A 15,816-nucleotide genomic window follows, 5' to 3' on the forward strand; every position below is an offset into this window, starting at 1 on the left:
TGGGTTTTATATTTTATAATATATATTTTATCCAATATTTCGTCCAAAAATTCTTTACAAATTTCTTCGAACTTACAGTTAAATGTATAGTAGAAATTATTCAAAAAATTCTCCTCACTTTCATCTTTTCATCGTATATGATTTGTTGATTCGTTTTTTTTTTCTATCAAGATCATCAATATGAGAATGGTATGTATGCGCATGTGGTATGTGGTGGTGGATGTGTGCTTTATGGGTGATGGATGTGGTATAGGGTATCCCCCCGATCTGGAATTCAAAGGCAATTCAATGCAAAATCATTGATGCCTGCGCGTAGGTGATTGATTGATTGAGTGGGGTGTGGTTATAGTGGTGGCGTGGATAGTGGTGTCACGTGTAAATCGGACTTTTGCTTGCATATATCTTGGATTAGGGATATGAAGTTCGTACAAAAAGTATTTAAAATATGTAAATGTTTAAAAATGTATTTTTACTTGTTTTTTGTTTTTGTTTTGTTTTTATCTCGTTTATCTTGTAATTGTTTGTTGTTTTACGTTGCGTTCTTTTGTTGTTGCTTGTATCGTTTGTTGTTTTTTTGTTTTTAATAATATGTAATATTATATATAATAATTATGAGTAGGATTATTCGCATGTAACGGGCAGTTGTTCCTGTGTTGTAACGTCTGCCGCGGCATTCTTCTCCTTCAGATCCTTGGCGAGATCCACCTAGCGAAAAAGAAAGATATTAATTATTTATCAATCTTAGATTTTTATTTAAGTGTTGAATGCAAAAAAAAATTACAAACTGAAAGCACAACAACAACAATTAGGAAAAAGAAGAGACGCGACAACTGTCAGCGTAAAAAATAAAAACAAATACAAAATAATGTTTTTTAATAAGCGATTGTGAGTGCGTGTGCGTGTTTTCAACATTAAGGTACTGTTGTATTTTTATGGTCTTTGGTTTTAGAGAGAGCGCAAGAGTTACGACAGCCAAACAGATATATTGGGTTAGGAGAGAGCGGGAGTAATAATTTTCTGTTTTCTAAATTTGTGTTTTTGTGTGCATGTATGGATTAGGATGAATGCTGTGGTTTTATGTTGTGTTTATGGACTTGGTTTGTTGTGGTTAATACACAAATATGCAGTCGCTTATCCTCAGTTTAGTAGTACGTACTTCATTCGCTTTAAATCACCAAATAATCATGCAATCCCCGAGCAAATCAATCAATCAATAGATGTACCAAACACTAACGAACTACGTATTAACTACGACCAACAAGCGCGCTACCGACAGCAGAATAACTCTGATGCCATTCGAGTGAGAAACACACACAGAATGGAGAAAGCAGGAAAAGCACTCCCAGGACAAAACTCCATGCCCACGTAATGGAGCGGCAGATGCAAAATGGTATTATGTTCTTTTTGAAGTCGATGTGTTTTGAAGAGTTGAGGGTGTTGCAGTTTTTAAGACTCACTGCCAGTTGCTATTATTCACCTTGTTGTTGCTCTCGCCATCCAGTTCCGCGGGTCTCACATCCAACTCAGCCAGGAGATCGCCACTTGCTTTGGTGATCGGGGCATCTAGATCGCTGATGATGTTTCCAACCAGGTCGATTTCGTTCTCCTTATCGTTATCGCTATGCGCATCTTCGGAAATGACTTGTTCCTCGGATGTTTCTTGCTGGGAGACTTCTACAATAGGTTCCGGCAGTTCTTGGATGACTTCTACCTGAGTTTCAGTTACCGCCTGCTCATTAACTTTCTCTTCCTCTGAGGAGTTGGAGCTGATGCTTGCGGTTTCTTGCTTTACTTCAGAATTCACAGATTCCGTTACAGCAACATTTACTTCATCCACAACAGCGGAAACTACGTCCGCAGGATCAATGACAGCTGGAACTGAAACAGATTCTTCATCGTTGCCTGTGGCTAGATCATCCTGAACATCGGGGCTTGTAGGAGCTAGATCAGCCGTTGGGGATGAAACCGTTACTTCTTCGCTTTGAACTGGCGAAACTTCATCAACTACAACTGTAGAGGCAACATCCTGAACTACTTCAGGAACAGACTCCTCCTTGACATCTTCCTCTTGATTCTCCTTTTCGGTGACAATCTCTGCCGCCTGCTCGGTGATTTCAGTCACAATGTTGATGGCCTGCTGTTCGATCTCATCGCGATTTGGTTCGCTCAGTTCAGGGGTGTTTCGGGGTGACCTGCTCCTCGATAACCTCATCGGACAGGACAAAAGCGGAGACACGAGATGGAGGCGGAGATTTGGGCAATGGAGGTGGCGGACTGGTGCTCCTTACTTCCACAATAACAGACTCAGATTCAACTTGGGGAACATCAGGTACCTGCTCAGTTACAACATCGCAAACTTCGGGCTCCTGTTCAGTTTTAACTTCGTGAGCCTGAGGTACAGATTCAGTTTCAATTTCTGGAACTTCAGGAACGGATGCAACAAGGGTAATGGAAACAGGGACCTCGACTTCTGTGGCCACAGGAGCAACAACCACGAATCCCTCTGCCTCCGCCTCAGTCTCCGTTTCGGGCTCAAGTTCGCTGCTAACCGCCTTGATAATAGCCGCCACAACTTCCTCCTCCGCCTGGCTGTTGGTCACTGCTTCTTCAATCACTTCGTTGCTGGCCTGCGTGTGGGAGGTGGGAAGGATCGTGTTGGTTGTTTTGGTTAGGATTGTTTGGGTCTGAACTAACTCTGCGGCTGCTAGAACGGTCTCGGTCACTGTGCTTGTGCATGTTCTTTCTGTTTCTGTACTTATTGTTTTTAGTGCAGTGTTTTCTGTGATTTCGGTTGTTGTTTTTGTTGTTGTTGTACTTGTATTTACAGTGAAGTTTTTACTGTTGTGTTGTGTGGTGCTGTCTGTTCTTGTGTGGTTTTGGTTGTTTACCTCAATTTGCTGTCCCTTCTCGATCTCGACGGCCACGGGAGTGGGCGGGGGCGTGGTAGTGCCATTGGTGCCATTCTGGTGCGGCTGCTCGTCATCAACGTTGCTTGGAATGTTGCCAGCGGCTGGTGCTGTTTCGGCTACAGGAGATTCGGCCAGTCCATTACTTGATCCGTTGGTCAGCGCCTCTCCGGATCCGTGTCCATTGGTAACCACTTCGGGCTCTGGCTGGCTCTCTTTTACGGGAACTTCTTCGGTGGCAGTGACTGTGGCTGGTTCCTCGGTGGGCTTGGGCGGTGCCGCTTCCTCAACTGTGGCTGGTGCTGGCGCCGCCTTCTCGGCTTCTCCGTTGGCCTGTTTCTCCTGCTCGGTCGCTGATCCATTCTCGGTGGGCTGTGCCTCATCCTTAGACGCCGGCTCGCTGGTGGTATCAGCAGTGGCAGTCTGATAAACATAAAACCATAAATTAATTATTGTTCTTCAAATAGTAACTTAGTAACTTACCTCAACTGGTTTATCGGCCTCGCCATTTGTGGCGGCCGCTGGCTCAGCGGGAGCTGCATCCGCAGCAGGAGCAGTCTCTGCCTCTGCCGTCGTGGGCGACGTTGTGCCAGAGGTGGGGGAAACAGCATCCTCGGATTTGGCCGGTTTCTGTTTGTCCTTTTTGCCAAAGGAGATGCTGCGGAAGGACCACTTCTTCTTAACCTTGTCTTTCTTCGACTTGGACTTGATGCTTTCGTCGGCCAGTGGGGTGATATCCTCGCCAGCAGCGGCAGCACCCTCCTTGGGAGAACCCTCTTCCCCCTTTGGAGTTTCAACAGCTGCATCTCCACCCTCGGCGACTGCGGCACTCTTTTCAGTGGTCAGATCTTTGTCGTTCTCAGAATGCTCCTCCGTTTCCTTTTTCTGTAGCGAAAATGAGAAATCAGTCTTTGTTTTTAGATTTTAATATTGTTTTTGCTTACATCTCCCGCCGCCGCTTCATCGCCACCCTCTTTGGGTGTGGCAGCGTCGCCATTCACCGCAGGTGCGTCCGTCTTCTGGTCCACATCAATTTTCTCCACCTTGCCGGCCACCTCATCACCCTCGCCGACCTTCTTGGGATCGGTGGTGATATCGATTGAACGCTTGCTCTGAGCTTTACCCATTTTTTCTTGCTGATCCTCCGTTTAGTCGCTAGTGTTAACTGTAAGAAATTAATGTGAGTATTTAGTTTAAATGTGAAGCATTGTTGAATGGGAAATAGCACAAGTACGGCAGCCCTTTATATTTATAGCTTGTGTGTTTCTCCTATTTTTGCGATTGACATTTTCAATGAGTCGCACTCTAGATCTTTCAAATGCAATGCAATGACCTCAATAAGGATTGCCGATTGTACGTCAACCAAAGAGGGCTTATCAAATAAGTTAGACCATGAAGCAAATAAACACGATAAAATACTATCTAAACTATTGTTAGAGTAGGGAATATAAATATGCCTTTTATGAGGGTGTTGCTAGTCTTGCAGAATTTTAACTAAAAGATCGGCGTGTTAATACTATAATCTAACCTGAAATTCCTAGAAAATACTAACTGGCGTCTCCTATTACCGAGAAAGTACTGTAACGGCTAGACCAGACCGCAGTAATCGTAAACAATTCGAACGCCTCCCATGATTCACCGACTCTTGAATGTTATTCTTTTTCGTTGGGAAGTTTATATGAAACAACGAAACAGACACCACAGCAAAGAAAAGAGAATAGGGAAGGAGGAGGAGGGTTTTTAGCATGCAATGCGTCATTTTCAAGCAAAATCGAATTACACAAATTTTTTGCTAGAGAGAATGAAACAGAAACCGTAGCAAAGAACCAAATTTTTGGGGCGGTGAGAGGTGGCACAACAAGAAGTTTGCGTTTTTTAGGGGTTGTAAGTGGGAATAAAACGGGGAAGGTGTGTGTGCTCGTGTGCAGTTAAAAAATGGCGGCAACACACACACTGGCACACAGACAACAAAGGCCAAAAGAGCAGCTGTTTCGACCGCTATATCTAGACCAGTGAATCAACAGCCTCCCACATCCGACCCATCTGCACCACTCTCCTCGCACACCCTTCCACCTCTAACACTAATACAAGCGCAAGCACACGCACCACCGGCACGTGGTGCGCCATATGCAAATGAAGACTTCTCCGGGAATCCATCAGTGACTCATTAGCTTCAATTTACCAATGCCTAGTTAGTAGACATGACTCAAGGCTTGGGCAGGAAACTAAACATTAAAGCAATGAATGATTCCCAGACTGATAGCCGTAAATTGAAACGTTACGATATTGGATTTGCTCGAAAGAGGATTGAATCACTTTCAATATCGTTGTTTACTAAACAAGGGTGTGACAAATTTGTTTTGATTACAAAATTAAAAGCTAAGTGCTAAAAAAGGAATACTTTAAAAACTAATGACAGTTTTACGGCAGTTACAGTTCCCAAAATTTTAATTGACAGCCTTGCCTCATTAAATAAAGCCCTTAAAGATAAGATTTCCAATTAGAAATAAAAACAAAAGCCCTTAATCTGCATTGAAAGCGTACATTCGCGCACTCTACGCTCGGCAAATATATACATCATATATCAATTTAAATACGTAACAAGAAAAGAGACCTCAAGTTTCAAGACTCTATGGGTTCAACGAACCCGACAGCAATTAATACGAGACAACACAATATACCATACAATACCGGGCCAACTGAAGCTTCTCGGTTATGTATTTCGATCGGACTGATAATGGAGCGAGAGAAGCAGAGAGACATATTCGATGTGAGAAGAAGAATAAGGCTATGGCTATTAATTCCTGGCCTATGTCTATGCAAACTGGATGAGTAATGGCCGAAATATGCCGAAATACCATCCCCTATCCCCGCTACTCTTTACTGGGGAAGGTAATAACATAAAAGCGCAAGTAAACTGGCGCGCATGACGCATCAAGGAAAAGGACATCGAGAGCGAGAGAGTGAGTGAGAGCGGAAGGATTTGAGAGCGAGGGTTGCCGGCATTTGGCAAGCAACTACAACAATAATAACATTAACGGGTCTGGTCATTGCACGTTGCTATGCCAACCTAGCAACAACTGTTGTACCTCCCTCTTTCTGTTTCACTTCCTCGTCCTACACCCTCTACCCTTCATCTACCCACAACCCTCTGCTGTGGGGCGTGTGAAAATAATTGAGTGCGGTCCGAAAATTATTCGATGTATTAGGACATATTGGGGTTGCCAGATCATTGTAAATGGCACTGCTATACTCGTAAACTTTTAACGGATCCTAACACGAAATAAATGTTATTCTCCTTATTTTGTACTGTAATATTATTATTTTATTTAGGTAAAGCATCAATATCTTGTTACTAAATAGCAACCAATACCTTTTTTAAAAATTTCAAAAAGGAAAAGTACCACTGCATTTCTCTAAATAAATTTAAGAGTCGGGGAAATTGAATATTGGGTAGTCACTTAAGGGTGGATGTGCCGCCTAAATTTGTAATCTATGAAAATTACTTAATGGGCGACAGCAACGACCGTTTTCGGGGCCTTTGTGTCTTGGTTTTTATTAGTTTAATTCAATTAGACATGGCTTTTGACATATGCGCCCACTTTCACACGCCCTCCCCCTTCCCTTTCCAATTCCCTCTTAACTGTCAAGCCGATGGACGACAAAGGAAAACGCAGAGCAGAGCTCTCACAAGCTAACAAAACGGCAGCCGCAGTCTATAAATAAAAGCGCATTTATCAACAATGGAGTGTGTTCGAAAAAGAAGCAACAGCACAAAGAGGCGTGAGTGTGAGCTTCAATTCATTCCCACTCCCCTGCCTTTCGAACGCAGCCGCCCATCAATTTTGACACTCCAAGCTGTTGTGTATTACTTTGCTGCTCCTGCATTCCTCCGCGAACAGTGCTGATCAGAAACAAAGCTAAATTACAATAACTTTATAACAAGTTGCTTATACGATCATAACGTATTTTAAATTACAGAATTAAATGAAGTTAATATTATCTAAGAAAATAAAATGAAATGTGTGCATATTTATATTTATTTGACGTAAAAACGATTCATTTTTATTTTGTTTAATTTAATAAATAGAAATATAGCTGGAAAAAAGCCAAACTGACAGCTCAGACTACTCCTTCCAATTCTATCTATCCATCTGGCTGTCTCATTCTCGCTTCTCTGCGAGGGAGAGATGAGACGTTTTGATACGTAAATTAAATTGATTGTGCTGGAATGTGCCGGCTGAATGACCGTCTGAATGTCTAGCCGGCCGGCCGGCCGGTCAAACATTAATTTGTGTGTGTTTGAGAGATGCTGGCCTGGCCGTTGTTTTGCTTGTTAAAGCGCAGGCGCAGAGCCATCATTCTCAAACCCATACCCAATCCCAATCCAATGATTCCATTTGCACTCCCTCCAAGATCAGTGGCAGTGTGGCATCATGAAATGTACATTGTTGTGCAATTAAAATTGAAAAGTTTCACCATTTGTGGTGTATAGGGACAATGGGCGAGTGCATGCGCACCAGCACAATTGAACTTTTATAAACTAATCAAGAGAGACCGTTAATGGCATCGCTCGCACACATATCAAACATCCATAAAGCCATCCATCCATCCGTCAGTGTGTCCAGCCATCCTCCTCTCAATTGAGTGGAAAGTTTCCCTCAATCAGGCTCAAGTAGACCCAAGTTTCGAGTGGGAGAACAATAAGACGGCGAAGAAGGAGAAGCAGAAGAAAGCAGAGTGCACTTTCATTGCATTGTTGCCTTCACTGCCGCTGATAAGCCACGCCTAAGCCGCAATCAGACGATGCATTTGCCTTTATTCAGCGTATATACTGTGCTGTAGCAGTTCACTTTAATTGTCATCAAGAAACATTCTTGTTGTGGCCCCCCACGCAAAAAAATGCACACAATGCGGATGCAATCTTATTGGCAAGCTAAAAAAAAAAAAGATACAGAAGACGATTCCCAAAAAGCGTGCGAAAAAAAAAAAAAAAAGAACCAACAACAAGGATGGCAAAATCTGAATAGTTAAATTTACACTTACAAAATAATAGAAACCAACTTATCGTCTAGACAAACTATAATAGAACGACATACTTTTTCTATTCATTATCAAATCAATCAATTGGCTAGAACGTATTTAAAATGCAAAAAGCTATTTCTGCTTATCAAATTTTATAAATAGTCGCAGTTTTCCAAAGTTCAACAGATCTACAGTCTACTACATAATGTCATATTAATCATTTCGAATAATCTGATAAGCCTAAAAAAAACTTTATAATGTAGCTGACTTGTCTGGAAAACAGTTTAGCATGCTAAAATCTCATGTCAAGTTCCTCACAGATTTTTCTTTCTGTTTTAGCCTAGTTCAGGCTTGTCAACCTTAAACCAAAGTTTCCAAACCGCTAAGGCAAAACTTACAATAAAAGGAGACAAGAACCAAACCAAGAAGAGTAAAAAGGCCGCTATACGAAAATATTGACAACAAGCTGAGAGTCTCAAGTAACCACCGGATATAATCGTTGCCGTTGTTGTTGTGTGTGTGCTGTACTGGAGTTGTGGCATAATGAAAATGATACGATACGTAAAATGAATGCATTCCATAATTAGTAGCAAGTACACAATCCCTTGCACACATATCACACGCACAAGTTGACAAGACCCAAAGAAAAGAGAAAATATTTTTTTCAATTATCATTTCCGGTCAATTCGGAATGTTCTGACTGGACACAACAGACAACCAAAATAACCTCCCTCCATCCCCTTTTGATTTCGTGTGTCTTTACAATCACTTTTGATATGGATACATTCACATGGCTAAAAATAAAATAGAGAATCATTGCTAACGGTACTAAGAACCCTATTCTTCAATATCTGTGTTAATAATGACGATAACAGTAGAGGAAGTCGTGTTTCTATTTGAAGGGAAGGAGTGGAGAAGTTTAGTGTACAGGAACCGACTGTTCAATTGATAAATGCAATATTTGTAGTAAAACAAAAGAGAATCCATATCAGCAAGTGATTCACTGAATGCGGGGGATTTTTCACGCAAGTACGAGTACGACTACGTGATCAATATATTGTTTCACCCATGTTTTGCTGAAATATTTCACCCGAAATTCAGCATGTTTGGCAAGTCTGATGGTGATCTTGGCAAACATTACCTGCCCCATAAAATAAGAACTTGCAGAGTGTACACATTGTAGAGACGTGCCCCAGTCAAGTTTTCCTCGACTACTTGACGGCAGATACAGATACGACCGGCTTATCTAGCCGGTTTTTATCATATCTTCAAGATATTCATATTCTTGTGTACTCCAAGCACTCTTCTGCCACACACAAACAAACAAATCGGGCAGAAAACTGAGGAGAAAAAAATGGTGGTAAGGGGCATCGATCGTAAAATTAGACGCACTTGAAAATATCTTCTTCCTCTTGGCCTGCCTGCCATTCAAAAACTATCAAAACAGCCACACAATCGAAATCACACACATGTACGAAATATAATGAGGCCCAAAACGCATAAAATCATCAGCAAGAACCGTAAAATTTTATGAGCTCGTTGAGAACGTCCGATATGTCTTTGTACGAGAGTTTCTCTATTTACATATATGATGGCTCGCAACGTATGCCAACTTCTTTTTGCAAGGCGCAAAACCCGAAATGGCATACGAAATATGCTGCCATGGGGCTGTATGTGTCTATAGTACTTGAAAATATTTCAACAATGTGTAATCTCGAAGACAAGTAGCAATGATGGAAGTCTTCTTTTTATAGGAAGGAATAAAGTGTAGTTACATTTATTGAAGATTTAACTTAAATGTTATTATAAAACAAATCGATTTTATATAACTTCGGATTCTTTCTTAAAAAGACTATTTAAAAATAACTGGGATCCTTTAATCCCAAAAATCAAATACAAATTGTGCAAGTATTTGTGTGTAGTGCTTACTAATTATGAGAGTTTATTTAAAAGTTTAGACGCATTACTAGAAAATGTAGCATTTAATTTAAAAGATAAGATTAGGGTGCTTCTTTCACTTTCTAATTCCGTCAGGTCGAGTTTATCTAATCAAGATAACTTATACAGGATTTTAGATAAGTACTAAAAGTGTGATAATAATTTGACTAGATTTCATTATTTAAAATTTTATGGCCTGGATGGATATTTGATATAAGTTTTAGACCTTTACACAAATAACCCCAGCACTCAAACTATACAGGGTATCCATTGGGCGCGCACTTAAATCAACTACTCTGTGGGCCGGTGTTGAAAATAATTACAATAAATATTTGAATATTCAAAGCTTGGGGCTTCCTTTTTTCCTTATAGACAAGAAAGGGCGGATGAGCGAATAAGTGCCAATAAATTTGTCGCCTACCCACGCACAGTCACTTCTCCTTCTTCTCCTACTTCTCCTTCTTCTTTCATGGCTCAGAGAAAAAAAGGATAAACGAACACAAAGTAAATCGGAGGAAAGCAGCAACAGAAAAAGAACCAGAGCGCCCACTAAACCGGTTCGCTTTTCTTCTCTTTTTCCTGCCGCTCCAACTCTCTTTGCTGATTCTCTCGGTCTTCATTTTTCTGTCTTCCTCTCGTTGCGGTTAATTAAAACTCCGAGAGGCGTGCGACAGTTGTAAGTTGTGTATTAAAAAGTGGTAACAACAACAAGTTAGGTAGCGTGGCCAATTAGCATTCATTTTCCGCAAAGAGCAGCGGAACACAGCTTTTCTGATTAGAAATTCACAGTGGGCACTCGAAGTGTGTCTGTTGTAAACGGATCTTTATTTTTTTTATTTTATACATTATTCATTAGACCTCTTTGGTGCGTTGCTGCCTCTTTCTGTCATTTCCGGTACTTACTATTTTTTGCCAACCGTGCGGGTGGTCTCTTTACTTCCTCTCTCTCTCTTAACTGGGTGAAAACTAACTGTGTTAACTGTGCAATTAACTAGCGAGAGTAATAGTTTTATGGTTTGGCACTCCGCGTTCTTTTAGTTTATTTCTTTTGCTTGCAAGCCAGACTGGAATCAAATCCACACGAGAACCGTTAAAGTCGAGCGAAAAACGATGACTGAGAGAGCGAGTCTCGATCAATGGCAGCAGAAACTTCTCATGCAGTTGGCAGAGGCGTCGACAGAGGCAGCGACAGCGACAGCGACGCCAGCCGGAAGCAGAGGAGCCGAAAAAGCAAAGAAATGCGGGCACACTCACTCACATACATATACACACACTCACTTATTGACCGTCAGCTGCCGATAAAGATAAAGGCGTGCTCCTGGTGCCCCCTCTTGTGGTTGTGCTTCTTTTCCTTCCTTTTCTCACTCCTTAGTCAATAACAAACTAATGAGCCTTGGCGGCGTCGATGCGTATGCTTTATTGCTTTATTTTGCTGCCATTCACACAATGACCCCACATGCAACAGCAAAAGCAACAAAAACAGAAGCAAAAGCAGCGGGAATAAACAATATGCACATATAAGGGGAGCCTCACACAAACGCACACACTCACAGAAAAAGACAAAGGGAAATGAAGAGACAGAAAAGGCGTGAAGAATCACCGAAATATGTGGTGTAACATTCAACGGGACTCTTATATTGTTATTTAATTATCGCCCGCGAATGGGAAAGTAATTGTGCTTCGGGGGGAATGTAAATGCATTTGGAGGGGATATTCTTCAGTACTCCAAACTCCAATTTAAGATAAATCTCTGCTGTGGTCGCGGGGTTAATGGAACTGGCTCCTGTTGAAAGTGGTTCCCATAAACTGGCAATCAAATCTAATAAGTTTTTGAACCTTTTTTCAATGTTATGAAAGTAATTACCCTGGTACGATAAAACCTTGAAACACATCTTGTTTTTAATCTGATTTTGATCGCATATGAACTAATGCGTAATTTTCAACTGCGAAGAAAGTACATAACTACAGTAATGATTCAGAAACTTAAATCTCTGTTTGTACCATGTGTAATGGGGAAATACAATATATGTATGTAATATATTACAAAATTAAACACTTATATGGAAACAAATAGATTAAAATACCTTCATGTATTGGATATTTTAAGAGTAATCCCAGAAACGTTCGTATTCATTGTATGATCAAGATTATTACTGTACCTTCGACGACAGAGAACAAATAGCGGCTTTGATAAGCACAACGCAACGGCAAAGGCAAATCAGTAAACCGCAACATCGAAATCAAACGCCGCCAAGAGCTTCAATTTAAATAAAAACCCAAGATCGGTAGAGGGGGATATAGTGGAGATCGGATCGGACCGTAGCGTATCGTATTGGATTGATCAGGGCCGCTTATCTTTGCGTCCAACGCTTTGTTTATTTTGGTTTCTGGGGCTACTGCGATTGATTTTTAGTGCGGACTACACACATATTTTCCTATTTTCCACTTTTCTGTTGATTTGGCATTAATACAATGCCCATTCGGCATGCCAAATGCCTCGTAAAACAATAACAACTAACAACACAAATAATGTGCACCCAGCAATTATGTTTGTGTGCCTGAAATCAAACCAAATTCCTGGGGAATTAGTGGCTTCAAGTGGTCGAATAGTAGGTGGGGGCCGTGGATGAATATCACTCCAATTCTTCTTTAAAAATAAAACTTAAAATGAAAACTGCTCAATCTGCGAACATTTGCCTACACTCACAGCAGCAGCAGCCTTCGAACATCTTTCACACAGATGTTTGCATATTAAATGAGAAATTCGCTCGCTTTGTGTGTATACAATACATGTGTTCGTATGTTTGTATGTATATTGCACAGCGGTGACAAGGGACCTCTCAACACTTTGGCTTACTTACACCCATGCTCCCCAATTGAGCTTCGGACTTTGAGCTTTATATGTTTAGCACAAATAGGCTGGCAAACGACTTCCCTTTTTCAGCTAGAAATCGCTATTCTGTTCTGCAGTTTCTAAGATCGTATGGGTTACATTGGAAGTTACAGGTTTTATTTCATTCCGCGAAGTAGCTTTACTTCTATTGGTATCCAATTAACTTTTTATTAATTAGAGGCCAAGATATATGCACTTGAACTTCAGATGTACAAATTTGGGTTCGAAACTTTATAAAGTGAGCAACGATCTCTGAATCATCGAAAGTGTGTTTATATTCACAATGATTCACATCATACCTACCCTACCTGTGGACTTCTAAGAATATATATTTCTGTTAGCACTTAGATTTGTATTAAATTTCCGGAAAGGTGTGCTCCATATTTTCTGATAAATCGTAGTTTAAGAACCTTAATCGACAAATTTAAGGCCAATTGTTGGGATCGAGCTTTGCCGGTTAACCGCGAATCGCACTTGACGAAACGGTAAATTTGCCCTCAGACTCTCCCCATTGCGATGCAATGTTTACTTGCGATTGAGCAAACGTTGACAAATTCGCCAATAAAGGCAAGAGCAGCAGCAACAATAACCAAAAGAAGCATTATATTCGTCCTCAGCGAACGACTGGTAAATATGTACAAGTAATTCGAGTCGACATCAAGGGAAACCCGCCATAAATTCTCTGGGTCCCGTTCCCCCTTGGCATTAAACAAATTTAAACAAAGATATATTGGTGGGGAGACCACTACCTAAAAGCGCAAGAAACTCCCACGAAATAAATCAATTTTATATCCTTAAGGGTGTGAAATGCAAATTGGAATGCAAATTACATTCATATCAAATAATACAATTTCAAAAAAATCTTTTAAATTCTGATGCCTTAACTGGGTCATATTAAAAACCTATGAAAACAAATACAAAACTATTACTATTACTAGAAAGTAAACATCAAGAAGCTTTTGAAAAATTCAAACCACTATGAAGAAACAACAACATCAATGGATTAGCATTTCATAAGTACCTAATGTTGTTTTATAGGTGTATAGTTGTTGGTGGGATCATATAAATGGTGCTAATAACAATTATTTTATAAAAATATAAATAGTATATATGTACATACATCAAATCTCCTCTCAAAGTAATTTAAATTGCAGTTGACAATCGAAAATCTTGTGATTCCTCTTCTTCTTCCTGACCACCCACTCCATTCGTAAAGGACCCATACATGCACCGAGGCACGCACACAAGCACACTATACCAGGCACGCAAGTACATACACATATATACACACCCATACAATGCCATGTAGGCGACGCCAGTTAGGGCGGTGGCTGTCTGCCCGTCTGCGATTGAACGACTGAGTGACTGACTGACGGTCCAACTGTCAAACCAACGCTGCACAAAGTGCGACGCAATTTTTTGCAATAAAAGTGTAGGAAAAACAAAAAGACGATCCTCGTATCGATAATCTGAGTAAACTGAGACGCAAAAGGGGACGACAAGCATGCAAACACATACAAAGATCGAATGTTGGAAACAGTGAACACTATATAAATGCACCTTGCATAAGGATGTTTGGCGGCGAAGGAGAAACATGTTGGCAAGTGTAATCAGGCGTACAATGCAAACAAAGAGGAGACAACGACAATGAACCAGAAGTCAAGGCGAAGCGATGACACAAAGGACAAGAGCGAAGAGCGGGAGGAAGGAGGCTAGGCAAAGGAGAGACACAAAAGGGAGAGAGCAGCTCAGTCGTAAAGAGAGACCGAGTGAGAGAGCGAAACGGATACAAAGCCACACCGGCATGGTGTTTGCCTCTGCCGACGTCTCTGCCTGTGCTGCTGCTGCGGACGCCGACGTGGTGGCAACGCCGACGCATTGAAGGCGGCACACCCAAAAATTTTGTAAAAAGGCAACTATTCCAAAGTGGCGAAATTCGAAAAATTGTTTTTTGCGGGGGCACGGGGTTGGAACAAAGAAAAGTACCTTTTTTCTTTTTATATTAATAAAACACTAGTTTTGAGGATCTTTACACACCCTCTCTCTTTCTTTCTTTAAGCGCTCACGCACACTAAGCCGCCTTCCATGGCGTCCTTTTTCCTGCCTGTGTGTGTGTGTGCGTCGGCGGGCGTCTCTTTTACAAACACTTGAGCTTCAAATACAGTTAGCATTTCTTAAAACCAGTTATTAACATTTTCATTAGATACCCTTTGTCTCCTTTTTAGTCACAATTCCTTTGAAACAGACGCGAAGTACAGAGCGGGTATAGAGAATTTCAAAAGTAGCACCACTCACGCACACTCTCACACACACACAAAAAGCCGTCTGCCTGCTTGGCTTTAGTTTCTTTTTTCTTTAAATTTATTATCTGATCTTCTTATGACTTAAAGTGCAATTTACCTGGCTCGATTTTAGGTTTCGGTTTAAAAACACACGCACTTGCTTTCTTTACTTTGCGATTCTACACTGGCAGCAGCTCTTTTTGCCTGCTTTCCGTTTCGGTTTCTTTTCTCGTTCTTGTTGCGCGCTCCACAAATAAAAATGTCCGCTCGGGCCAGGTATTTTCAACGCGTTAAGCTGTTTTTTGGCCAAAACGCGTTAGGGTGTCGAAATAAATTCATAGTGCTGGCCACTTATTTCCCGCTAAACTACTTAATACACAAATTACCAATACGTATATATTTAAAATTTATAACATTTGATGTGTTTATGAACAATATTTTTGGAAAATTGCAAAATTTATTTATATATATTTTTGTATTTATTAATTTTACATATTAATTGTAAGTTTTCTTCTTTTAACATAGCACATTTCAATGTTTCATGTTTTTATGATATTAATATAGTTAATAAAAAAAGAATGGGTAATAATATCTTTAAATTTTATAGTGTATTCTCTTACGCCACAGAATCTCGTGAGTCTACAAAAATGTTCATCCAATAAAAACCTTCATATATATTTAATTTGACTGGTATTAAGTTGAATTTATTAATTTTAAATTATTTTCTTGTTAATAATATTAATGAGCACAATTTCTAAACTTTACTTATATT

General features: G+C 40.5%; 1 protein-coding gene across 1 annotated transcript; it reads right to left on the reverse strand.

Moving 5' to 3' along the window:
- Nucleotides 1–4: 4 nt before the first annotated feature.
- On the reverse strand, nucleotides 5–15,303 carry LOC108106141 (A-kinase anchor protein 200). The gene is given in 7 exon segments (XM_017213035.2): nucleotides 5–705; nucleotides 1,478–2,182; nucleotides 2,184–2,627; nucleotides 2,889–3,329; nucleotides 3,390–3,791; nucleotides 3,851–4,071; nucleotides 15,163–15,303. Coding segments are annotated over 6 exon segments (2,259 nt in total). The 5' UTR covers nucleotides 4,034–4,071; nucleotides 15,163–15,303; the 3' UTR covers nucleotides 5–621.
- Nucleotides 15,304–15,816: the final 513 nt, after the last annotated feature.

Source organism: Drosophila eugracilis, unplaced genomic scaffold (assembly GCF_018153835.1).
Source record: "Drosophila eugracilis isolate 14026-0451.02 unplaced genomic scaffold, ASM1815383v1 contig_386, whole genome shotgun sequence".
NCBI lineage: Eukaryota > Metazoa > Arthropoda > Insecta > Diptera > Drosophilidae > Drosophila > Drosophila eugracilis.